The sequence below is a fragment of the Nerophis ophidion genome, linkage group LG08 (genome assembly GCF_033978795.1).
Source record: "Nerophis ophidion isolate RoL-2023_Sa linkage group LG08, RoL_Noph_v1.0, whole genome shotgun sequence".
In the NCBI taxonomy this organism is placed as follows: Eukaryota; Metazoa; Chordata; class Actinopteri; order Syngnathiformes; family Syngnathidae; genus Nerophis; species Nerophis ophidion.
Genome location: NC_084618.1, coordinates 10,067,682 through 10,093,891, shown reverse-complemented (window position 1 = coordinate 10,093,891; position 26,210 = coordinate 10,067,682). Strand labels below are relative to the sequence as shown.

Below are 26,210 nucleotides of genomic sequence, written 5' to 3'. Positions count from 1 at the left end.
ATGGACTGGACTCTCACTATTATGTTAGATTCATTATGGACTGGACTCTCACACTATTATGTTAGATCCACTATGGACTGGACTCTCACTATTATGTTGGATCCACTATGGACTGGACTCTCACTATTATGTTAGATTCACTATGGACTGGACTCTCACACTATTATTTTAGATCCACTATGGACTGGACTCTCACACTATTATGTTAGATCCACTATGGACTGGACTGTCACTATTATGTTAGATCCACTATGGACTGGACGCTCACTATAATGTTACAGTAAATCCACTATGGACTAGACTCTCACTATTATGTTAGATCCACTATGGACTGGACTCTCACTATTACGTTAGATCCACTATAGACTGGACTCACACTATTATGTTAGATCCACCATGGACTGGACTCTCACTATTATGTTAGATCCACTATAGACTGGACTCACACTATTATGTTAGATCCACCATGGACTGGACTCTCACACTATTATGTTAGATCTACTATGGACTGGACTCTCACTATTATGTTAGATCCACCATGGACTGGACTCACACTATTATGTTAGATCCACCATGGACTGGACTCTCACACTATTATGTTAGATCCACTATAGACTGGACTCTCACTATTATGTTAGATCCACCATGGACTGGACTCTCACTATTATGTTAGATACACTATGGACTGGACTCACACTATTATGTTAGATCCACTATGGACTGGACTCTTAAACTATTATGTTAGATCCACTATGAACGGGACTCTCACTATTATGTTAGATCTACTATGAACTGGACTCTCACTATTATGTTAGATCCACTATGGACTGGACTCTCACACTATTATGTTAGATCCACTATGGACTGGACTCTCACTATTATGTTAGATCCACTATGGACTGGACTTTCACTATTATGTTAGATCCACTATGGACTGGACTCTCGCGATATTATGTTAGAAAGTTCAAAAGTTGCAACATTTTAGCAGAATTGTTTTTTTTTTTAATGGAATTTGTTAATTATTTTTATCTTTATAATCGCTGACCATAGGGCTGCCTCACTTTGAACATGACCTAAAATAACGTAGTTTTCTTTAGAGAAAAATACGACTTTAAGGGTATTAAAATGCGAAAGAAATACATCCGTCCGTCCATCATATTTATTTTAATTTTTGGAATGGTTTAAAACATGTTTGTGTCTTTTAAATAGGATTTGTTCACCTGGCTGGAGAGGTGACTTTGGTTGCAGTTCAGCATATTGGCCACTGGGGGGCCTCACTGTACTTTAAAGAACACGTCAATTGATTCATTTTCCTTCGAGATAAATATGACTTTAGGGGTATTAAACCGCGGAATAATTAATAATACATATGCCTTATGCAGCTGGGATAGGCTCCAGCACCCCCACCCCAAACCCCTCCGACCACGTACGACCCTGAAAGGGACAGGCGGTTTAAAAAGGATGGATGGATGAATAGGATTTGTTCACCCGGCTGGATAGGTGACTTTTGTTGTAGTTCAGCATATTGGCCACTGGGGGGCTGCACTGTACTTTAAAGCAGTAGTCCCCAACCTTTTTGTATCCGCTGACCGGTCAACGCTTAATAATTTGTCCCGCGGCCCGGGTGGGTGGGGAGGTGTCCTTTCTTTTTTTTTTTTTTCTTTGTCATGAAAAAGGGACGTTTTTGTCATGAAAAAGGGAGGTTTTTGTGGTCGGTGCACTAATTGTAAGTGTATATTGTGTTTTTTATGTTGATTTAATTAAAATATATATATATATATATATATGTTTTTTTTTTAAAATAAAAATTAATAAAAAATTATTCTGCGGCCAAGTACCAATTGGGCCGCGGCCCGGTGGTTGGGGACCACTGCTTTAAAGCAGGCCTGGGCAATTATTTTGACTCGGGGGCCAAATTTAGAGGGGGCCGGTATATTTATATTTGAGAACACTAATACAAAACCTCACAATCGTGTCTAAATGGCTAAAAACTTTATGACAGATTGCCTTAAAAAAAGCAATTTTATTTTTATTTTTTTTACTAAATGAGACTCCCAGAATGTACATGAAAATAAAGAATGTGGTATTTTCAATTTTAACTATGAACGATAAAACACTGAATATTGACAACATATATATATATATATATATATATATATATATATATATATATATATATATATATATATATATATATATATATATATATATATATATATATATACATGAAATACTTGACTTGGTGAATCTAGCGGTAAATATAGAATAGAATAGAATAGTGTACATTACGATAATAATAAATGATATAATATATTATATATATATATATAATATATAAAATATGAATAATATAAATATACTCCTTCCGGTCTTAACCACGCCCCCAACCACGCCCTCCGCCCCACCCCCCCCCACCGCCCGAAATCGGAAGTCTCAAGGTTGGCAAGTATGGGGTGGTGGGTTGTATGTAATTCCGCTCCTAAAACGAGAAATTTGATTGTTTCTTAATCATTTTGTATGTTTTTATCGATAACATTGTCTTAATTTCACCACCCGTTTCCCCAATAATGACGTTTTACGACTTTTTAGAGCAGCGTTAAAAAGCTAGCTTCATTCGCGGCTAGCATAGCCGAGATGCATTGTGGGACATGTAGTTCACGCTAATGCAAAGGATGTTTTTTTATGACAGAAGGTAAGTTTTAACGCGCTTCAAAATGGTCGTGTGGGCACTTGAACGCTCCCAGGGAGCGGGGGAGACTTTGCCGGATGAAGATCAACATTATTGCGCGTGTGGGCGGGGGTGATGTAGCGAGCGGGAGGGCGGGACCACGGCTGGTTAAAGCCCAGCAGAGGCAGCCGCATCCCCGCAGAAGCTGCTCGCTGGTGCCCGGCGTACAGGTGCTCGACGCGGAGGCTTCCTCGGTACACCGAGCAGGTGAGTGTCTAGTCCCTTCTTCATTCTCCTTTAGTAAATATGCACACTTCATTGGTTTTACTCTTTGTTTTTTTACAAGTATATATGTATATATATCTATGTACGCCAAGAGCGCATGCGCAGGTTGTAGGAAACTACTGGTTTTCATTAAAAAAAAAAAAAAAAAAAAAGGTCTTTTTTTTGTTGGCATGGCAGCCACATATCCAGAGGGATCTCCAACATGCTGCCACATGTGTTAATTATTATTTTTGATAACACGCATCTTAATTATGCTTTTTGACAACTTGCACTTGGAGGGCTGCAAGTAAACAGGATGTGCAAGAATTGTCAAGGAGGCTCCTAGGTTGACTTTTAAGTGTACAAACCCCGTTGGGAAATTGTGTTAGATGTAAATATAAACGGAATACAATGATTTGCAAATCCCTTTCAAGCCACATTCAGTTGAATATGCTACAAAGACAAGATATTTGATGTTAAAACTCATAAACATTATTATTTTTTTGCAAATAATAATTAACTTAGAATTTCTTGGCTGCAACATGTGCCAAAGTAGTTGGGAAAGGGCATGTTCACCACTGTGTTACATCACCTTTTCTTTTAACAACACTCAATAAACGTTTGGGAACTGAGGAAACTAATTGTTGAAGCTTTGAAAGTGGCATTCTTTCCCATTCTTGTTTTATGTAGAGCTTCAGTCGTATTTTACGCTTCATAATGCGCCACACATTGTCCACGGGAGACAGGTCTGGACTGCAGGCGGACCAGGAAAGTACCCGCACTCTTTTAGTACGAAGCCAGGCTGTTGTAACACATGCTGAATGTGGCTTGGCATTGTCTTGCTGAAATAAGCAGGGGCGTCCATGAAAAAGACGACGCATAGATGGCAGCATATGTTGTTCCAAAACCTATATGTACCTTTCAGCATTAATGGTGCCTTCACAGATATGTAAGTTACCAATGCCTTGGGCACTAATGCACCCCCATACCATCACACATGCTGGCTTTTCAACTTTGCGTCGATAACAGTCTGGATGGTTTGCTTCCCCTTTGGTCTGGATGACACAATGTCGAATATTTCCCCCAAAAAATTTGAAGTGTGGACTCGTCAGACCACAGAACACTTTTCCACTTTGCATCAGTCCATTTTAGATGATCTCGGGCCCAGAGAAGTCGGCGGTGTTTCTGGATGTTGTTGATAAATGGCTTTCTCTTTGCATAGTAGAGCTTTAACTTGCACTTACAGATGTAGCGACCAACTGTAGTTACTAACAGTGGTTTTATGAAGTGTTCCTGAGCCCATGTGGTGATATCCTTTAGAGACTGATGTGGGTTTTTGATACGGTGCCGTCTGAGGGATGGAAGGTCATGGTCATTCAATGTTGGTTTCTGGCAGTGCCGCTTACTTGGAGTGATTCAGTCCTTCAACAGTCTCCGCTGTCGTATTTTACGCTTCAAATTGCGCCACATATTTTCCATGGGAGACAGGTTTGGACTGCAGGCGGGCCAGGAAAGTACCCGCACTCATTTACTATGAAACCACCCTGTTGTAACGCGTGGCTTGGCATTGTCTTGCTGAAATAAGCAGGGGCGTCCATGATAACGGTGCTTGGATGACAACATATGTTGCTCCAAAACCTGTATGGACCATTCAGCATTAATGGTGTGTAAGTTATCAATCAATCAATCAATCAATGTTTATTTATATAGCCCTAAATCACAAATGTCCCAAAGGACTGTACAAACCATTACGACTACGACATCCTCGGAAGAACCCCCATAAGGGCAAGAAAAATTCACACCCAGTGGGACGCCAGTGACAATGATGACTATGAGAAACCTTGGAGAGGACCTCAAATGTGGGCAACCCCCCCCCCCCCCCCCCCCCCTCTAGGGGACCGAAAGCAATGGATGTCGAGCGGGTCTAACATGATACTGTGAAAGTTCAATCCATAGTGGCTCCAACACAGCCGCGAGAGTTCAGTTCAAAGCAAATCCAAGACAGCAGCGAGAGTCCCGTCCACAGGAAACCTTCCCAAGCGGAGGCGGATCAGCAGCGCAGAGATGTCCCCAACCGATACACAGGCGTTACCCATGCCTTGGCCACTAATACACCCCCATACCATCACAGATGCTGCCTTTTCAACTTTGCGCCTATAACAATCCGGACGTCCACAGTTTCCTAATATAATTTGAAATGTGGACTCGTCAGACCATAGAACACCTTTCCACTTAGCATCAGTCCATCTTAGATGAGCTCGGGCCCCGAGAAGCCAGTGGCGTTCCTGGGTGTTGTTGATAAATGGGTTTGGCTTTGCATAGTAGAGTTTTAACTTGCACTTACAGATGTAGCGACCAACTGTAGTTACTGACAGTGGTTTTATGAAGTGTTCCTGAGCCCATGTGGTAATATCCTTTACACACTGATGTCGGTTTTTGATGCAGTACCGCCTGAGGGCTCAAAAGTCCGTAATATCATCGCTGACGTGCAGTGATTTCTCCAGATTCTCTGAACCTTTTGATGATTTTCTGGACCGTAGATGGTAAAATTCCTAAATTCCGTGCAATAGCTCGTTGAGAAATGTTCTAAAACTGTTCGACAATTTGCTTACAAATTGGTGGCCCCTCGCCCCATCCTTGTTTGTGAATTACTTGGCATTTCATGGAAGCGGCTTTTATACCCAATCACGGCATCCACATGTTCCAAATAAGTGTTTGATGAGCATTTCTCAACTTTATCAGTATTTATTGCCACATTTCCCCAACTTCTTTGTCACTTGTTGCTGGCAAAGTTAATAATTATTTGCAAAAATAAAATGTTTATGAGTTTGAACATGAAATATGTTGTCTTTGTAGCATATTCAACTGAATATGGCTTGAAAAGGATTTGCAAATCATTGTATTCTGTTTATATTTACATCTAACACAATTTCCCAACTCATATGGAAACGGGGTTTGTAAACAGGATGTGCAAGAATTGTCAAGGAGGCTCCTGTGTTCACTTTTAAGTGTACAAGGTAAACACATGCTGACAGTCTGAGCTCATTTGCATATGCAAACACCACACTTTTGTCAGTCATACTCACTAAACTCGCGCGCATAAACACAACATCTACAGTTTGTGACAAACACTGTCAAAAATATGCAGGTGAGTGTTTTTAATCAACATTTTCATTCATATTTACTGTGCTTGGGAATTATTGAGTAGGGAACATGCACAAATGCTACTTTAACAGCAAGGAAAAACTCACAACCCAGTGGGATGTCAATGTGAATGACTATGAGAATATAGAGCTATGGGAGGCAAAACTTCTTTATTGAATAAAATACTTCTGTTTTAGGAATTTTGGAATTTCGTTCACAATCATTATGTGAGACAACACCGTTTTTTTTTTAGGATTTTAAAGATGATAAAAAAACGCTTGAAAAATGCGGCTAATTGGAGTCAACCACTGTAGTCTTCAAAGCCTCTAAAAACACAAATATATATATATATATATATATATATATATATATATATATATATATATATATATATATATATATATATAAAATGTAGTAACAGACACCTTCAAAACAATATGTAATATGTTCAATATGTACCGTATTTTGGTCATTTTAATCACTGATTTCCTCAATTGATTTCCGTTTCCATAGCAGCACACTCCCGACTTCTGGCAACGAATGTGTGTTCCTATTTCTGGAATCAAACACGAGTGTGTTTTCTAATCATGGCAGAATCAATTACAGACAACAAAGACGACTATTATTGGACAAATGAGGATTCACAACCTTGTCTTTTTGAAGCTGAATATACTGAAGATGAACTACTGCTTGTAGAATCAAACACGAGTGTGTTTTCTAATCATGGCAGAATCAATGACAGACAACAAAGACGACTATTATTGTGCAAATGAGGATTCACAACCTTGTCTTTTTGAAGCTGAATATACTGAAGATGAATTACTGCTTGTAGAATCAAACACGAGTGTGTTTTCTAATCATGGCAGAATCAATTACAGACAACAAAGACGACTATTATTGGACAAATGAGGATTCACAACCTTATCTTTTTGAAGCTGAACATACTGAATATGAACTACTGCTTGTAGAATCAAACACGAGTGTGTTTTCTAATCATGGCAGAATCAATTACAGACAACAAAGACGACTATTATTGTGCAAATGAGGATTCACAACCTTGTCTTTTTGAAGCTGAATATACTGAAGATGAATTACTGCTTGTAGAATCAAACACGAGTGTGTTTTCTAATCATGGCAGAATCAATTACAACAAAGACGACTATTATTGGTCAAATGAGGATTCACAACCTTATCTTTTTGAAGCTGAATATACTGAAGATGAACTACTGCTTGTAGAATCAAACACGAGTGTGTTTTCTAATCATGGCAGAATCAATTACAGACAACAAAGACGACTATTATTGGACAAATGAGGATTCACAACCTTGTCTTTTTGAAGCTGAATATACTGAAGATTAACTACTGCTTGTAGAATCAGACACGAGTGTGTTTTCTAATCATGGCAGAATCAATGACAGACAACAAAGACGACTATTATTGGACAAATGAGGATTCACAACCTTATCTTTTTGAAGCTGAATTTACTGAAGATGAACTACTGCTTGTAGAATCAAACACGAGTGTGTTTTCTAACCATGGCAGAATCAATGACAGACAACAAAGACGACTATTATTGTGCAAATGAGGATTCACAACCTTGTCTTTTTGAAGCTGAATTTACTGAAGATGAACTACTGCTTCTAGAAGTGAGCAGAAATGAAGGGTGAGACGCTGGAGCAGACGGAAGCTGAGAGAGTGAGGTTGCCGTGACTTTGCCGCTATAAATGTGGAATTTGGAGTACATTTTATTTTGACACAAATTGAGTGTTTACCCAAATAAACCGGAAAAAAGGTACCTGGCCAGCTGGACTATACGCACAACTGTCCATCGAGTGAGGGACATTTTAATAACACGTCATGCATGTTATTTGAACTACAGTACATACACTGTCTGGCTAGCTGTGTACAAACAAAACATGATATAATACTTTGCAGATACTATAATATGATTGCTCATGTTTTTCACGCAGTACAGATCATGTCTTATCACACATTGCCAACGCAAAACCTGTTTCGTGTTGTCGTAGGAGCTAGCTTATCGCTTTTAGGGCGAATACTAGGCTGGAAAAAGAGCTCATTAGTGTTCACCCTCACAATAACAATGTTGCTACAGCTTGGTTATTATAGAGGTTACAGAACGTAAATTAAGTATTTTTGTTATTTTCTTGTTCGCCCCATAAAGAGTTTCATTTCCCGCACTGCTTAGGTTTTCAAAGGCTGCAACAAGTTTCTTGTTCCGCCGCCTTTTTTGTTAAAACAAACTTTGCAGCCAGTTGCCGCTAAACCAAACCACCGACCACACTTTTCTTTTCTTTGGAACAAATGCTTCACTCTGGTTGGCGTTAGCATTAGCAATGTTGTGCCAGGCTTGTGAATCTCCGCTAAGGAAATGCAGGGGAGGTCGGAAGCTACGGAAGCTCTGGGGGATCCAAAATATGCTGGAGCAAGAGCAAAAAAAATTTTTTTCACATTTTTAAGTTAAAAAAAACAAAACGTGAATTTATCGCTCCAGTATATGTTTTTTTTTACTTCTTTATTATGCATTTTCGGCAGGTGCGACTTATACTCGGAAAAATACGGTACTGTAATATTTGTTGCAATATTGGATACTATTAAGTGAAGTGAATTATATTTATATAGCACTTTTCTCTAGTGACTCAAAGCGCTTTACATAGTGAAACCCAATATCTAAGTTACATTTAAAGCAGTGTGGGTGCCACTGGGAGCAGGTGGGTAAAGTGTCTTGCCCAATGATACAACGGCATTGACTAGGATGGCGGAAGCGGGAATCGAACCTGCAACCCTCAAGTTGCTGGCACCGTTTAAACCGTTTAAAAATGTATGCAATTTCAAGCTGTACATATATTTGTTCAGTCAAAATGGAAAAAAAATCTATTGCATTTAGTGAGAAAATATGAAGTACTTTATTGACACATATCATTTTCCATGTGTTTGTCTTGAGTTTGACACCTGTGACTTAGGCCTACTACGCTACTGTTTGTCAATGTCGGCCATTGTGGTGGTCCTTGGCGGGAATAGTTTGCCGCTATAGTGGTATTAAAACACAATTAGTTGATACATAGAAGTGAATTGTAAAATGTTATTTAGCTCCAGTAAAGGTGGTGTAAGGTGCAGCAGAACACCATCGCTTGGCTTTTATTCAAGATCGAAGCAAACGAAGTGTTGCGAATGACCTAAAAAGTGTTTTTCTGGCCTGCACAGACTGGGAGTCCAGACATGCGTGTCGGCAACATGAAAGCCCCCCTCCCTCTCCTCCCCCCCCTGATGCTCCTGGCCGCCATGTCCCAACCGCAAGCCTTCCCCTTCAGCGCCTCTCTGGACTTGGACGTCACCCCCAGGACCACCGTCTTCGTCAAAGGTAACGCGTGGTGTCCTCATTTGAGCGAGTGGCACAGTTTTTTTTGCCCCCCCCCCCCCACCGTCGGTCGGTCTCCCAAGTCCTGTCCTAGATGGAGCGTGAGACTCGGGGGGGTGCGATGGTGGCGGTGTGACCGCAAAGTGCTGAATAGGAGCGTTTTGTCACTCATCAGCATCTCTGGTCGCCCCGACTCACCTTTTCCCTCCCCTCTCCTTCGGCCCGAAACACTGCGGCAGAAGCAGCTGCGGCGGGGAAGGGAAACTCCGACTGAACCGAGCTCTCGCATCCCCCTCCTCTATGTGGTCCTCTGGGGAGCAGTAGTATTATTAGAGGAGGGCAGGAGCAGGAAGAGATGTTGCTGTTCACAACCATAACACAGCAGGGAGACGAAGCAGGGGCCTCATGCATTAAACCTATAGGTCTATTAAGAGTGGAATGTCACTTCATGCTTAACATGCTAGTCATGTGCAGATCCATACTTTATGGTCTAATATCCACTGCCAAGTCAAAATATACAAACCCCGTTTCCATATGAGTTGGGAAATTGTGTTAGATGTAAATATAAATGATTTGCAAATCCTTTTCGACCCATATTCAGTTGAATATGCTACAAAGACAACATATTTGATGTTCAAACTCATAAACTTTATTTTTTTTGCAAATAATGATTAACTTAGAGTTTCTTGGCTGCAACACGTGCCAAAGTAGTTGGGAAAGGGCATGTTCACCACTGTGTTACATCACCTTTTCTTTTAACAACACTCAATAAACGTTTGGGAACTGAGGAAACTAATTGTTGAAGCTTTGAAAGTGGAATTCTTTCCCATTCTTGTTTTATGTAGAGCTTCAGTCCTTCAACAGTCCGGGGTCTCCGCTGTCCTATATTAGGCTTCATAGGGACGGCGTGGCGCAGTGGGAGAGTGGCCGTGCGCAACCCGAGGGTCCCTGGTTCAATCCCCACCTAGTACCAACCTCGTCATGTCCGTTGTGTCCTGAGCAAGACACTTCACCCTTGCTCCTGATGGGTGCTGGTTAGCGCCTTGCATGGCAGCTCCCTCCATCAGTGTGTGAATGTGTGTGTGAATGGGTAAATGTGGAAGTAGTGTCAAAGCGCTTTGAGTACCTTGAAGGTAGAAAAGCGCTATATAAGTACAACCCATTTATAATGCGCCACACATTTTCCATGGGAGACATGTCTGGACTGCAGGCAGGCCAAGAATGTACCCACACTCTTTTTTTTTATTTTTTATGAAGCTACGCTGTTGTAAAACGTGCTGAATGTGGCTTGGCATCGTCTTGCTGAAATAAGCAGGGGCGTCCATGAAAAAGACCGCGCTTAGATGACAGCATATGTTGTTCCAAAAGCTGTATGTACCTTCCAGCATTAATGGTGCCTTCACAGATGTGTAAGTTACCCATGCCTTGGGCACTAATGCACCCCCATACCATCACACATGCTGGCTTTTCAACTTTGCGTTGATAACAGTCTGGATAGTTTGCTTCCCCTTTGGTCCAGATGACACGATTTCGAATATTTCCAAAAACAATTTGAAATGTGGACTCGTCAGACCAAAGAACACTTTTCCACTTTGCATCAGTCCATCTTAGATGATCTCGGGCCAAGAGAAGCCGGCGGCGTTTCTGGATGTTGTTGATAAATGGCTTTCGCTTTGCATAGTAGAGCTTTAACTTGCACTTACAGATGTAGCGACCAACTGTATTTAGTGACAGTGGTTTTTTGAAGTGTTCCTGAGCCCATGTGGTGATATCCTTTAGAGATTGATGTCGGTTTTTGATACAGTGCCGTCTGAGGGATGGAAGGTCACGGTCATTCAATGTTGGTTTTTGGCCATGCCGCTTACGTGGAGTGATTTCTCCACATTCTCTGAACCTTTTGATGATATTATGGAGCGTAGATGTTGAAATCCCTAAATTTGTTGCAATTGCACTTTGAGAAAGGTTGTTCTTAAACTGTTTGCTCACACAGTTGTGGACAAAGGGGTGTACCTCGCCCCATCCTTTCTTGTGAAAGACTGAGCATTTTTGGGGGAAGCTGTTTTTATACCCAATCATGGCACCCACCTGTTCCCAATTAGCCTGCACACCTGTGGGATGTTCCAAATAAGTGTTTGATGAGCATTCCTCAACTTTATCAGTGTTTATTGCCACCTTTCCCAACTTCTTTGTCACATGTTGCTGGCATCAAATTCTAAAGTTAATGATTATTTGCAAAAAAAAAATGTTTGAGTTTGAACATGAAATATGTTGTCTTTGTAGCATATTCAACTGAATATGGCTTGAAAAGGATTTGCAAATCATTGTATTCTGTTTATATTTACATCGAACACAATTTCCCAACTCATATGGAATCAGGGTTTGTAGATACTTTTGATATTAGTTATTTGAGATAATATATCACCAAGAGGAACACAGGTCACTAAATAATTGAGATCTTGTCAAAATCAGTCGTTCTTAACCGTTAGGCCGCCAAAAATAAAATTTCTCATTTGTGGTTCAATGGACTGCAGTGGTGCTCAGTTGTAATACACTTTTCCACCACTTGTGGCAGTCATGACAATGTCAAACAAACAGAAGAAGTCTGGAGCTAAAGTCATAGAGAAGTTTTTTAAGCGCAGAAATTACGACTAAAGTGGTGAAGCCGTATTTTCATGTGCAGTGTAATTTTATTGACAGTTAATTTACAAACCATATCACGATTTGTAGTATTATTAATTTAATTTTAATTGTGTGTATTTTATTACAACATAGTTTGCAAATTTTACTAAATAATTGTAAGCGCTAAAGTCATAGAAGTTTCTTAAGCGCAGAAATTATGACTAAAGTGGTGAAGCTTCATTTTCATTTGCACCGTAATTTTATTGACTGTTTATTTAGAAACAATACACTGATTTGTATCATTATGTATTGTTAATTTAGTTTTAATTTTATGGATTTTAGTGCAACATAGTTTGTAAATTTTAATAAATAATTGTAAGCGCCAAAGTCATAGAGAAGTTTCTTAAGTGCAAAAATTATGAGTAAATTGGTGGAGCTGTATCTTCATGTGAACTTTAATCTTATTGAGAGTTTATTTAGTAAAAAAATATCATGATTTTTATTCTTAATTTAGTTAGAATGTATTAATTTAACACAACATAGTTTGGAAATTGTAATTAATAGTTGTCATGAGTTTTAATAAATATCTACATTTATTTTTGTATTAGTTTTTAGAGTCTTTTTGGAGATGTTTTTTAAGAAACTTGCACATGATTATTTGTTATGAATTTAGTTAGAATGTATTTATTTTAGTACAACATTGTTTGCAAAATGTAATAAATAATTGTAAGCGCTACAGTCATAGAAAAAGTTTCTTAAGCGCAATAAGTATGACTAAATTGGTGAAGCTGTTTTTTCATGTGAACTTTAATTTTATCTAGAGTTTATTTAAGAAACATATCATGATTTTTATTCTTAATTTAGTTAGAATGTATTTATTTTAGTACAACATAGTTTGCAAATTGTAATCAATAATTATAAGAAGTTTTAATAAATATCTAAATGCATTTTTTTTATGTTTTTTGAGTCTTTTGCTGATGTTTTTTAAGAAACATACTCATTATTATTTATTATTAATTTAGTTATAATACATCTATTTTAGTACAACATAGTTTGCAAAGTGTAATAAATCATTTTAAGTGCTTACGTCATAGAGAAGTTTCTTAAGTGCAAAAATTATGACCAAAGTGGTGACGCTGTATTTTCACTTTAATTGAGAGTTTCTTTTGGAAAGATAACATGATTTTTATTCGATAATTTATTTAGATTATATTTATTTTAGTACAACATAATTTGCGAAATGTAATAAATAATTAGAAGAAGTTTTAATAAATATCTAAATGTATTTTTTAAATATTTTTTGAGTCTTTTTGGTGATGTTTATTTAAGATACATACTCATGATTATTTATTATTAATTTAGTTATAATATATCTATTTTAGTACAACATAGTTTGCAAAGTGTAATAAAACATTTTAAGTGCTTAAGTCATAGAGAAGTTTCTTAAGTACAAAAATTATGACCAAAGTGGTGACGCTGTATTATCACTTTAACTTTAATTTTTATTGAGATTTTCTTTTGGAAAGATATCATGATTTTTATTCGATAATTTATTTAGAATACATTTATTTTAGTACAACATAGTTTGCGAATTGTAATAAATAATTGTAAGAAGTTTTAATAAATATCTAAATGTATTTTTTTATGTTTCTGAGTCTTTTTGGTGATGTTTTTTTAAGAAACATACTCATTATTATTTATTATTAATTTAGTTATAATATATCTATTTTAGTACAACATAGTTTGCAAAGTGTAATAAATCATTTTAAGTGCTTACGTCATAGAGAAGTTTCTTAAGTGCAAAAATTATGACCAAAGTGGTGACGCTGTATTTTCACTTTAATTGAGAGTTTCTTTTGGAAAGATATCATGATTTTTATTCGATAATTTATTTAGATTATATTTATTTTAGTACAACATAATTTGCGAAATGTAATAAATAATTAGAAGAAGTTTTAATAAATATCTAAATGTATTTTTTAAATATTTTTTGAGTCTTTTTGGTGATGTTTATTTAAGATACATACTCATGATTATTTATTATTAATTTAGTTATAATATATCTATTTTAGTACAACATAGTTTGCAAAGTGTAATAAAACATTTTAAGTGCTTAAGTCATAGAGAAGTTTCTTAAGTACAAAAATTATGACCAAAGTGGTGACGCTGTATTATCACTTTAACTTTAATTTTTATTGAGATTTTCTTTTGGAAAGATATCATGATTTTTATTCGATAATTTATTTAGAATACATTTATTTTAGTACAACATAGTTTGCGAATTGTAATAAATAATTGTAAGAAGTTTTAATAAATATCTAAATGTATTTTTTTATGTTTCTGAGTCTTTTTGGTGATGTTTTTTTAAGAAACATACTCATTATTATTTATTATTAATTTAGTTATAATATATCTATTTTAGTACAACATAGTTTGCAAGGTGTAATAAAACATTTTAAGTGCTTAAGTCATAGAGAAGTTTCTTAAGTGCAAAAATTATGACCAAAGTGGTGACGCTGTATTTTCACTTTAATTGAGAGTTTCTTTTGGAAAGATATCATGATTTTTATTCTATAATTTATTTAGCATATATTTATTTTAGTACAACATAGTTTGCAAATTGTAATAAATAATTGTAAGAATTTTTATAAATATCTAAATGTATTTTTTTTATGTTTTTTGAGTCTTTTTGGTGATGTTTATTTAAGAAACATACTCATTATTATTTATTATTAATTTAGTTATAATATATCTATTTTAGCACAACATAGTTTGCAAGGTGTAATAAAACATTTTAAGTGCTTAAGTCATAGAGAAGTTTCTTAAGTGCAAAAATTATGACCAAAGTGGTGATGCTGTATTTTCCCTTTAATTGAGAGTTTCTTTTGGAAAGATATCATGATTTTTATTCTATAATTTATTTAGCATATATTTATTTTAGTACAACATAGTTTGCAAATTGTAATAAATAATTGTAAGAATTTTAATAAATATCTTAATGTATTTTTTTTATGTTTTTTGAGTCTTTTTGGTGATGTTTTTTTAAGAAACAAACTCATTATTATTTATTATTAATTTAGTTATATCTATTTTAGTACAACATAGTTTGCAAAGTGTAATAAAACATTTTAAGTCATAGAGAAGTTTCTTAAGTGCAAAAATTATGACCAAAGTGGTGACGCTGTATTTTCGCTTTAACTTTAATTTTATTGAGAGTTTCTTTTGGAAAGATATCATGATTTTTATTCGATAATTTATTTAGAATATATTTATTTTAGTACAACATGTTGATTGATTGATTGATTGATATTATTTATTATGAATTTTGTTAGAATGTGTTTATTTTAGTACAGCATAGATTGCAAAGTGTAGTAAAACATTTTAAGTGCTGAAGTCATAGAAAAGTTTCTTAAGCCCAATAATTATTCGCACTGTAATTTTTATTGACAGTTTTTGTAGCAAAAAAACACGATTTGTATTATTTATTATTAATTTAGTTAGAATTTATTTATTTTAGCACAACATAGTTTGCAAATTGTAATACATAATAAAACCCTTTTTTTTTGGTCCCAAGTAAGAGGTATGTTTTGAAGGTGGAATAGTTGAAAAATGTGAAGTGAATTATATTTATATAGCGCCTTTCTCAAGTGACTCAAAGCGCTTTTACATAGTGACACCCAATATCTAAGTTACATTTAAACCAGTGTGGGTGGCACTGGGAGCAGGTGGGTAAAGTGTCTTGCCCAAGGACACAACGGCAGTAACTAGGATGGCACAGGCGGGAATCGAACCTGCAACCCTCAAGTTGTGGACTGTGAAAACTTTTAGCAACAGGTGAAAATAGAGCTTTGGAAAACGGAGAATTCCTGGAATTGTTTTGACCTTGTAAAATGGTAGTTTTATGGTCCAAGGCCAGTGGAGTGGTTCTCATCGGATGACAAATGTGGGAGTTGTGCAAGTTCGATAAATGACCCGGAAAACCGGGAATTTTTTAACGATTCCCGGTGGAGCCGAACGTTTTGATTCTTGAACGTGGACGGAACCTCATGTGTGTGTGAATGCTTGGACATTGCCACAATAACTACAAAGCTACCCACTCCAACGTTATGTAAACAACTCCCAACACCAGTGAGTACGAGCAGTCAAGAGTCCAAATTGAGGCCAACGTATTCGACGGACCGCAGATCCCCAGCACTCGTGCACCCCCGCATTTGTGACGCCATCTTGACTTTATGCAAATGAGTGATCTCACTTGTGTTGCCAGCTATTTGCACAACAATGGCTGCCTGTCCACTTTCATTTTCACTGGCTCGTTTCAAGTTTATTCGCAACATACATATTACAATTACAAACCCTGTTTCCATGTCAGTCGGGAAATTGTGTTCGATGTAAATATAAACAGAATACAATGATTTGCAAATCCTTTTTAATCCATATTCAGTTGAATATGCTACAAAGACAACATATTTGATGTTCAAACTCATAAACTTTATTGCAAATAATAATTAACTTGGAATTTCATGGCTGCAAAACGTGCCAAAGTAGTTGGGAAAGGGCATGTTCACCACTGTGTTACATCACCTTTTCTTTTAACAACACTCAATAAACATTTGGGAACTGAGGAAACTAATTGTTGAAGCTTTGAAAGTGGAATTCTTTCCCATTCTTGTTTTATGTAGAGCTTCAGTCGTTCAACAGTTGTATTTTACGCTTCATAATGAGCCACACATTTTCCATGGGAGACAGGTCTGGACTGCAGGCGGGCCAGGAAAGTACCCACACTCATATTTTACGAAGCCACGCTGTTGTAACACGTGCTGAATGTAGCTTGGCATTGTCTTGCTGAAATAAGCAGGGGCGTCCATGAAAAATGACAACAACATTAATAAACACTGTAAAATGTGTAAGTGAATGTTAAATTTCCTTGTTCTTTGAACCTGTTCATTGCAATAATGACAATAAAACTCTATTCTATTCTATTAATATTTCCGAACAGGCAAACATTTTGACACACTAGGTTCTGCAGTTACGCAATCATATTATTATTATTATTATTATTATTATATTCTTACAGGGGGAAATGGCAGTAAAAATGTAAGAAAAATTATCCCATAAAATTGATACATTATGAGAAAAAGCTGAAACGGTCTAATAAAGATTAATAATATAATTAGCCATTTTAATACAACGCTGGCCCTTTTTTGTCTTTAAATATAAAGTATATAATACCTGTATATAGCATTTTCTAATAGATTAAAAAATATCGACATGGCCTCTGCATACGTGCAGAAGGCTTTTCTATTTTTGACCATTTTCCAAGATTGTATTAATAACTTCAAATCACGAATCCAGTGGGAAGATTTCAAAAGGGTTAAAAACAATAAAAATCAGTTCCCAGTGGCTTGTTTTATTTTACAAAGTTTTTTTTCCAAATTTTACACCTCCCGGAATATCCCTAAAAAAAAAGCTTTAAAGTTCTCGATTTTCGCTATTCGCGATGCGACTGTTCATTTCCCTGTGACGTCATACAGGGCTGCCAATGTAAACAAACAATGGGAATAGCACAGCAAGATATAGCGACATTAGCTCGGATTCAGACTCGGATTTCAGCGGCTTTAGCGATTCAACAGATTACGCATGTATTGAAACAGATGGTCGGAGTATGGAGGCAGATAGCGAAAACAAAATTGAAGAAGAAACTGAAGCTATGGAGCGAATAGCTATTGACGCTATTCGGCCATAGCGTGGGTGTACCTAATGAAGTGGCCCATAGCATGGCTGCCTTATTAGCATCGCCGCTAAAATGTGCGGACCAAACGATCAGGACTTTCGCATCTTGTGACACTGGAGCAACTTAAATCCGTCGATTGGTAAGTGTTTGTTTCGCATTAAATGTGGGTATCAATTTTCCAAGATTGTATTAATAACTTCAAATCACGAATCCAGTGGGAAGATTTCAAAAGGGTTAAAAACAATAAAAATCAGTTCCCAGTGGCTTGTTTTATTTTTCAGTTTTTTTTCCAAATTTTACACCTCCCGGAATATCCCTAAAAAAAGCTTTAAAGTTCTCGATTTTCGCTATTTGCGATGCGACTGTTCATTTCCCTGTGACGTCACACAGTGCTGCCAATACAAACAACATGGCGGTTACCACAGCAAGATATAGCGACATTAGCTCTGATTCAGACTCGGATTTCAGCGGCTTTAGCCATTCAACAGATTACGCATGTATTGAAACAGATGGTCGGAGTATGGAGGCAGATAGCGAAAACAAAATTGAAGAAGAAACTGAAGCTATGGAGCGAATAGCTATTGACGCTATTCGGCCATAGCGTGGGTGTACCTAATGAAGTGGCCCATAGCATGGCCGCCTCATTAGCATCGCCGGTAAAATGTGCGGACCTAACGATCAGGACTTTAGCATCTTGTGACACTGGAGCAACTTAAATCCGTCAATTGGTAAGTGTTTGTTTCGCATTAAATGTGGGTATCAATTTTCCAAGATTGTATTAATAACTTCAAATCACGAATCCAGTGGGAAGATTTGAACATGTGACCTAAGAATATTAAGAACCTCGCTGTTTGGTTTGACGCGTTCTTTCCACATCAATTAGACATTCCACTAATTGTCCTTGACTTACTGGCTGGCTGGGTGCCCGAGGCGCACCCTGGCCGCCCGGCGGTGACACATGTCAGTCAGAGCAAGCAGCCGTCAAGGACTTGCTGCCGAGGGAGGCCTGAGTGCAGAATGATTCTGGCTAAGGTCCAGATGATCCATCCTTGAAAACCTCCTGGAAGTCCTGCTGTCAGCCCTCCTTTTAAAAGCTTCTTCAAGTGCTGGTCGAGTCTCTTTTATTGTTTGCACGACCTTCCCATCCTTGCACTGACCTGCTTCTGCCTCTGCCGCCCAGACGCAAAGTCATGAAATATTGATGAAAGATGCAAAGTCCCCAGGGGATTTTTAAAAAACATTCATAACCTGATTGGAATCAGTGCTGAATTTGCTTAGGGATGCACCGATTAATCGGTAACCGAATATATTCGGCCGAATATGGCAAAAAAATTGTTTGCATTGCCCTTGATCCCAGGTCCTTGTGTGGAGCTCAGCCAACTCCAAGGATCTGGCCAGAGTCAGGTTAGAAATAAAAAACAACATTTTATTAACTTATAATTGACAGACTAATCTGAAGTTGATGTAAAGATTTAAGTGATGAAAATAAACAAATATGATCCAAGATCTTTGTGTGGAGCTCAGCTAACTACAAGGATCTAGCCAGAGTCAGGTTAGAAATAAAAAACAACATTTTATTAACTTATAATTGACAGACTAATCTGAAGTTGATGTAAAGATTTAAGTGATGAAAATAAACAAATATGATCCCAGATCTTTGTGTGGAGCTCAGCCAACTACAAGGATCTAGCCAGAGTCAGGTTAGAAATAAAACCGACATTTAATTTAACTTATAGCTGACAGATAGATCTGAAGTTGATGCAGAGATTTAAATGATGAAAGTAAACAAAAAATTATCCCAAATCCTTGTGTGGAGCTCAGCCAACTACAAGGATCTGGCCAGAGTCCAGTTGGAAATAAAACCGACATTTTATTAACTTATAACTAACAGATAGATCTGAAGTTGATGTACAGATTTAAGTGATGAAAGTAAACAAAAAATGATCCCAGATCCTAGTGTGAAGCTCAGCCAACTTCAAGGATCTGGACAGAGTTTGGTTAGAAATAAAACCGACATTTTATTAACTTATAACTAACAGATAGATCTGAAGTTGATGTACAGATTTAAGTGATGGAAGTAAACAAAAAATGATCCTAGATCCTAGTGTGAAGCTCAGCCAACTTCAAGGATCTGGACAGAGTTTGGTTAGAAATAAAATCAACATTTTATTAACTTATAATTGACAGACTAATCTGAAGTTGATGTAAAGATTTAAGTGATGAAAATAAACAAATATGATCCCAGATCTTTGTGTGGAGCTCAGCCAACTACAAGGATCTAGCCAGAGTCAGGTTAGAAATAAAACCGACATTTAATTTAACTTATAGCTGACAGATAGATCTGAAGTTGATGCAGAGATTTAAATGATGAAAGTAAACAAAAAATTATCCCAAATCCTTGTGTGAAGCTCAGCCAACTACAAGGATCTGGCCAGAGTCCGGTTAGAAATAAAACCAACATTTTATTACCTTATAACTAACAGATAGATTTGAAGTTGATGTAGAGATTTAAGTGATGAAAGTAAACAAAAAATGATCCCAGATCCTAGTGTGAAGCTCAGCCAACTTCAAGGATCTGGCCAGAGTTTGGTTAGAAATAAAACCAACATTTTATTAACTTACAACTGACAGATAGATCTGAAGTTGATGTACAGACTTAAGTGATGAAAGTAAACACAAAATATGACTTTTGTACTTTTTGGAACCCCAATAGCTTTTAGTGTGATTTATTTTTGAACACTTCGGACACCCCTGCCTTACGTGTTACGCAATAAGTCTTCTTCTTGGTGGACATGATTACGTCATCATTTGCATGAAAATGACAACTGGTGACAGCTGTGACGCCGTCACAAGAGTCAGTCTCCTTCCTCCCGGCGTTTCTTCCCAGAGTCTCTTCTTTGTGCCGCGCACTTACTTGCCAGTCTACTGACCTGCTGTGAGTCACACACACACACAAGCACACACACACACACACATACACACACACACACACACACACACACACACACATACTGGTTATCATTTGGAATGGGGACCAAGTTGTTGTTCGTGACTTGTGGGGACCACCCTTTCTACAGGTCGTGGAGGCATAAAAAAAATTCGGTAAAATGTCCATTGGCCAGTTAGCTTATACACGTCTTTAAATCTCTGGATTGATGAAGTAATGTGCTGATCATTCTTACTGTGGACCTTGGGGAAAAAGAGTTAATATGGTTCATGGGGACTAAATTTAAATAATTTTGCATTATTCACACACATTTGTACGGATGCAATTTGGGCTGCCGTGCAAATGTCTCACACTCAAACTAACCAGTAAACATATTTTATAGGCCAAAGCATAAAAACCACCTAGACATCTTCAGAATGGATCTGACTATCATTTAAAATGGTTTCCCTTCAGGGGACCTGTTTTTGTAGTCCCCATACCGTCAGAAGTCCCCTAAAGGTGACTGTGTAAACAGAGTGACGTCCCCATTAATTCAGAATTGCCAGAACACACACACACACACACACACACACAAACACGCAAACACACACATACTGGTTATCATTTGGAATGGGGAACAAGTTGTTGTTCGTGACTTGTGAGGACCACACTTTCTACAGGTTGTAGAGGCATTTAAAAAAATGAGGTATACGGTCCACTGCCCAGTTAGCTCATACACGTCTTTAAATCTCCGGATTGATGAAGAAATGTGCGTATCAGTCTTACTGGGGACCCTGGGGAAAAATAATTAATATGGTTCATGGGGACCAGATTCCAATCATTTTGCATAATTCACCCAAATTTGTACGTAGCTACTAAGGACCATTTATATATAAAAAATAGAAATAAAAAAAGTTCAACTTAAATATGACATGATTCTTAGACTACAGCACTACAGCACTCCTCTTATAGGAAGTTTCACCACTTAAATGTTAAAGCAAATCCTGCATCTTCTATGACATCACTAAAAACTGCTATTTAGCAGTAATGAAGTTGTCTGCTGTGCAAATGTCTCACTCAAACTAACCAGGAAAACATGTTTTATGAGCCAAAGCTTGAAAATAACTTTGCCATCTTCAGAATGGATCTGACTATCATTTAAAAAGGTTTCCCTTCAGGGACCTGTTTTTGTGGTCCCCATACCGTCAGAAGTCCCCTAAAGGTGACTGTGTAAACAGAGCGACGTCCCCATTAAGTCAGCATTGCCAGAAAACACACACACACACACACACACACACACACAACCAAACGCTCAAACACACATAGGTTATCATTCAGAATGGGGACCAAGTTGTTGTTCGTGACTTGTGAGGACCACCCTTTCTACAGGTTGTGGAGGCATAAAAAAAATGAGGCATACTGTCCACTGCCCACTTAGCTCATACACGTCTTTAAATCTCCGGATTGATGAAGTAATGTGCTGATCAGTCTTACTGGGGACCCTGGGGAAAAAGAGTTAATATGGTTCATGGGGACCAAATTTAAATAATTTTGCATAATTCACACAAATATGTACGTGACTACTAAGGACCATTTATATATATATTTATAAAAGTTCAAATTAAATATGACATGATCCTTAGAATACATCACTACACCTGTCCTCTTATAGGAAGTTTCACCACTTAAATGTTAAAGCAAATCCTGCAACTTCTGTGACATCACTGAAAACTGCTATTTAGCTGTAATGCAGTTGTCTGCTGTGCAAATGTCTCACTCAAACTAACCAGTGAAACATGTTTTATGAGCCAAAGCTTGAAAATAACTTTGCCATCTTTAGAATGGATCTGACTATCATTTAAAAAGGTTTCCCTTCAGGGACCTGTTTTTGTGGTCCCCATACCGTCAGAAGTCCCCTAAAGGTGACTGTGTAAACAGAGTGACGTCCCCATTAATTCAGAATTGCCAGAACACACACACGTATGCACGCACACACACGCACACCCTCACAAACAAAAAAAAACACAAACACACACACATACTGGTTATCATTTGGAATGGGGACCAAGTTGTTGTTCGTGACTTGTGAGGACCACCCTTTCTACAGGCTGTGGAGGCATAAAAAAATGACTTATAATGTCCACTGGCCAGTTAGCTCATACATGTCTTTAAATCTCCGGATTGATGAAGTAATGTGCTGATCAGTCTTACTGGGGACCCAGGGGAAAAAGAGTTAATATGGTTCATTGGGACCAAATGTCAATCATTTTGCATAATTCACACAAATTTGTACGTGACTACTAAGGACCGTTTATAAAAATTTAAAAAAGTTAAAATTAATATGACATGATTCTTAGAATACATCACTACAGCAGTCCTCTTATAGGAAGTTTCACCACTTAAATGTTAAAGCAAATCCTGCATCTTCTGTGACATCACTGAAAACTGCTATTTAGCAGTAATGAAGTTGTCTGCTCTGCAAATGTCTCACTCAAACTAACCAGGAAAACATGTTTTATGAGCCAAAGCTTGAAAATATCTTCGCCATCTTCAGAATGGATCTGACTATCATTTAAAAAGGTTTCCCTTTAGGTCCCCATACCGTCAGAAGTCCCCTAAAGGTGACTGTGTAAACAGAGCGATGTCCCCATTAAGTCAGAATTGCCAGAACACACACACACTGAGGCTTTACCATCATCCAGACCCAACATGGTGGATTCTTGTGTCAGTAGTCGCCACCTGCCATGGCTCAACTGTCCACCTGTCAAACTCCAACACAAACACAAACACACACACACAGACTTTGATGAAGTGTATGATCACCAATATTGTTACTTTTACCAATAATGAGTAATATTTACATTTTAGTACGTATGATGTAACGCAACACGCTACTTTTGGTGTGGTTGTACGTCAACATGACGGCCTCAGAAGCACAGGAAGTAACTTGTAACTAATGCAAGCAACAAGCAGCAGCACGCTAACATGCTATCAAATAAAAGGAGACAACATCACACAGCAAACAACACGCACTACTACTAGGAGGGAATAATGAGCAACAAATCAAAGAAGTGACTACCCGGTTTGTGGACTGGAAGATATGACATCAAAGCGCATTCAATCTCTTTAGTAACCAAAGGTAACACCATCCAGGAAAAGGTTTTTCAACAGAGCTAACTGCCGCTGCTAAGCTAACAAACACAGATGAGCTAAATATCCTGCTCGGAGCGTACCCTGGCAGGTGTCGCACGTCACTTAGCAAAAGGCTTGCTTTTTATTGGCACACACACACACAATACAATCGACAAGATAGGATGGAGCCAGACCGTGTAGTATTTTATACGTAAGTAGTAAAACCTTAAAGTCACATCTTAAGTGCACAGGAAGCCAGTGCAGGTGAGCCAGTATAGGTATATATGTATGTATATATGTATATAAAGGTATATACAGTATAGGTATATATGTATGTATATATGTATATACAGTATAGGTATATATGTATGTATATATGTATATAAAGGTATATACAGTATAGGTATATATGTATGTGTATATGTATATAAAGGTATATACAGTACAGGGGTAATGTGATCAAACTTTCTTGTTCTTGTCAAAAGTCTAGCAGCCGCATTTTGTACCAACTGTAATCTTTTAATGCTAGACATGGGGAGACCCGAAAATAATATGTTACAGTAGTCGAGACGAGATGTAACAAACGCATGGATAATGATCTCAGCGTCTTTAGTGGACAAAATGGAGCGAATTTTAGCGATATTACGGAGATGAAGGAAGGCCGTTTTAGTAACGCTTTTAATGTGTGCCTCAAAGGAGAGAGTTGGGTCGAAGATAATACCCAGATTTTTTACAGAGTCACCTAGTTTTATTATTTGGTTGTCAAATGTTAAAGTTGTATTATTAAATAGAGGTCAGTGTCTAGCAGGACCGATAATCAGCATTTCCGTTTTTTTGGCGTTAAGTTGCAAAAAATTAGCGGACATCCATTGTTTAATTTCATTAAGACACGCCTCGAGCTGACTACAATCCGGCGTGTTGGTCAGCTTTAGGGGCATGTAGAGTTGGGTGTCATCAGCATAACAGTGAAAGCTAACACCGTATTTGCGTATGATGTCACCTAGCGGCAGCATGTAGATGCTGAAGAGTGCAGGGCCAAGGACCGAACCCTGGGGAACTCCACACGTTACCTTAACGTAGTCCGAGGTCACATTGTTATGGGAGACACACTGCATCCTATCAGTAAGATAAGAGTTAAACCAAGACAGGGCTGAGTCTGACATACTAATTCGTGTTTATTACGTTCTAATAAAATATTATGATCGACGGTATCGAAAGCAGTGCCAAGATGGAGGAGCAGCAACATAGATGACGCATCAGAATCCATCGTTAGCAATAGATCATTAGTCATTTTTGCGAGGGCTGTCTCAGTAGAGTGATTTGCCCTGAAACCGGATTGAAAGGTTTCACATAGATTGTTAGATGCTAAGTGTTCATTTAGCTGCTCCACAACAATTTTTTCGAGGATTTTTGAAATAAAGGGAAGGTGAGACACCGGATCCGCTTTGAACTGGACTCTCGCGACTGTGTTGGATCCATTATGGATTGAACTTTCACAGTATCATGTTGGACCCGCTCGACATCCATTGCTTTCCTCCTCTCCAAGGTTCTCATAGTCATCATTGTCACTGACGTCCCACTGGGTGTGAGTTTTCCTTGCCCTTATGTGGGCCTACCGAGGATGTCGTAGTGGTTCGTGTTGTGGTTTGTGCAGCCCTTTGAGACACTAGTGATTTAGGGCTATATAAGTAAACATTGATTGATTGATTGATTGATCCTTCGACCGTATGTATTTTCTCGCTAGCTCTTACGCTAAGCCACTTTATATTCCAGCTTTCATGCTGAATGTTTTGTTTTCTCGTTTGTGCCCTCGTGCCAAGTTTTAGTTTCCTAGAGTAATCCTAGCTTTCACGCTAGCGTCTTTAGTTTGCCTTTTTCTCTCGCCAGTGTTTTTGTTCCTAGCCTTTTTATTACGTTAATAAATCCATTTATATCTTACCTTTGCTGTGTTCTGCTTCGACGCATCCTCGGGAAAACAACGCCATGCCGAAGAAGAGTCCTCACACTACTACTAGTAATACTTGTGGTTAATCCCAATTCAAAAGAGTGATTAATCTGATATTTAAGAAATAATAATTTGACATATCTCAATACTGAATTTACTTTTTTTTTTTTTTAAGTAAAAATCAAGCGGTGTACGTTGAGGGGTTCCAGTTCGGTGACCGCAGGATTACGTCTCTGCTTTTTGCAGATGATGTGGTCCTGATGGCTTCATCTGACCGGGATCTTCAATCATCAATCAATCAATGTTTATTTATATAGCCCCAAATCACAAATGTCTCAAAGGACTGCACAAATCATTACAACTACAACATCCTCGGAAGAACCCACAAAAGAGCAAGGAAAGCTC

General features: G+C 37.7%; 1 protein-coding gene across 1 annotated transcript in view; it reads left to right on the top strand.

Annotated features, from left to right (window-relative positions):
* Positions 1 to 2,792: 2,792 nt before the first annotated feature.
* sema4gb (sema domain, immunoglobulin domain (Ig), transmembrane domain (TM) and short cytoplasmic domain, (semaphorin) 4Gb) overlaps positions 2,793 to 26,210 on the top strand; it is a 66,757-nt gene continuing 43,339 nt past the window's right edge. Inside the window, exons 1-2 of the mRNA XM_061907664.1 lie at positions 2,793 to 2,935; positions 9,299 to 9,455. Coding sequence (XP_061763648.1) covers positions 9,314 to 9,455 — 142 coding nt within the window. The 5' untranslated portion in view covers positions 2,793 to 2,935; positions 9,299 to 9,313. The remainder of the gene's footprint in view (positions 2,936 to 9,298; positions 9,456 to 26,210) is intronic.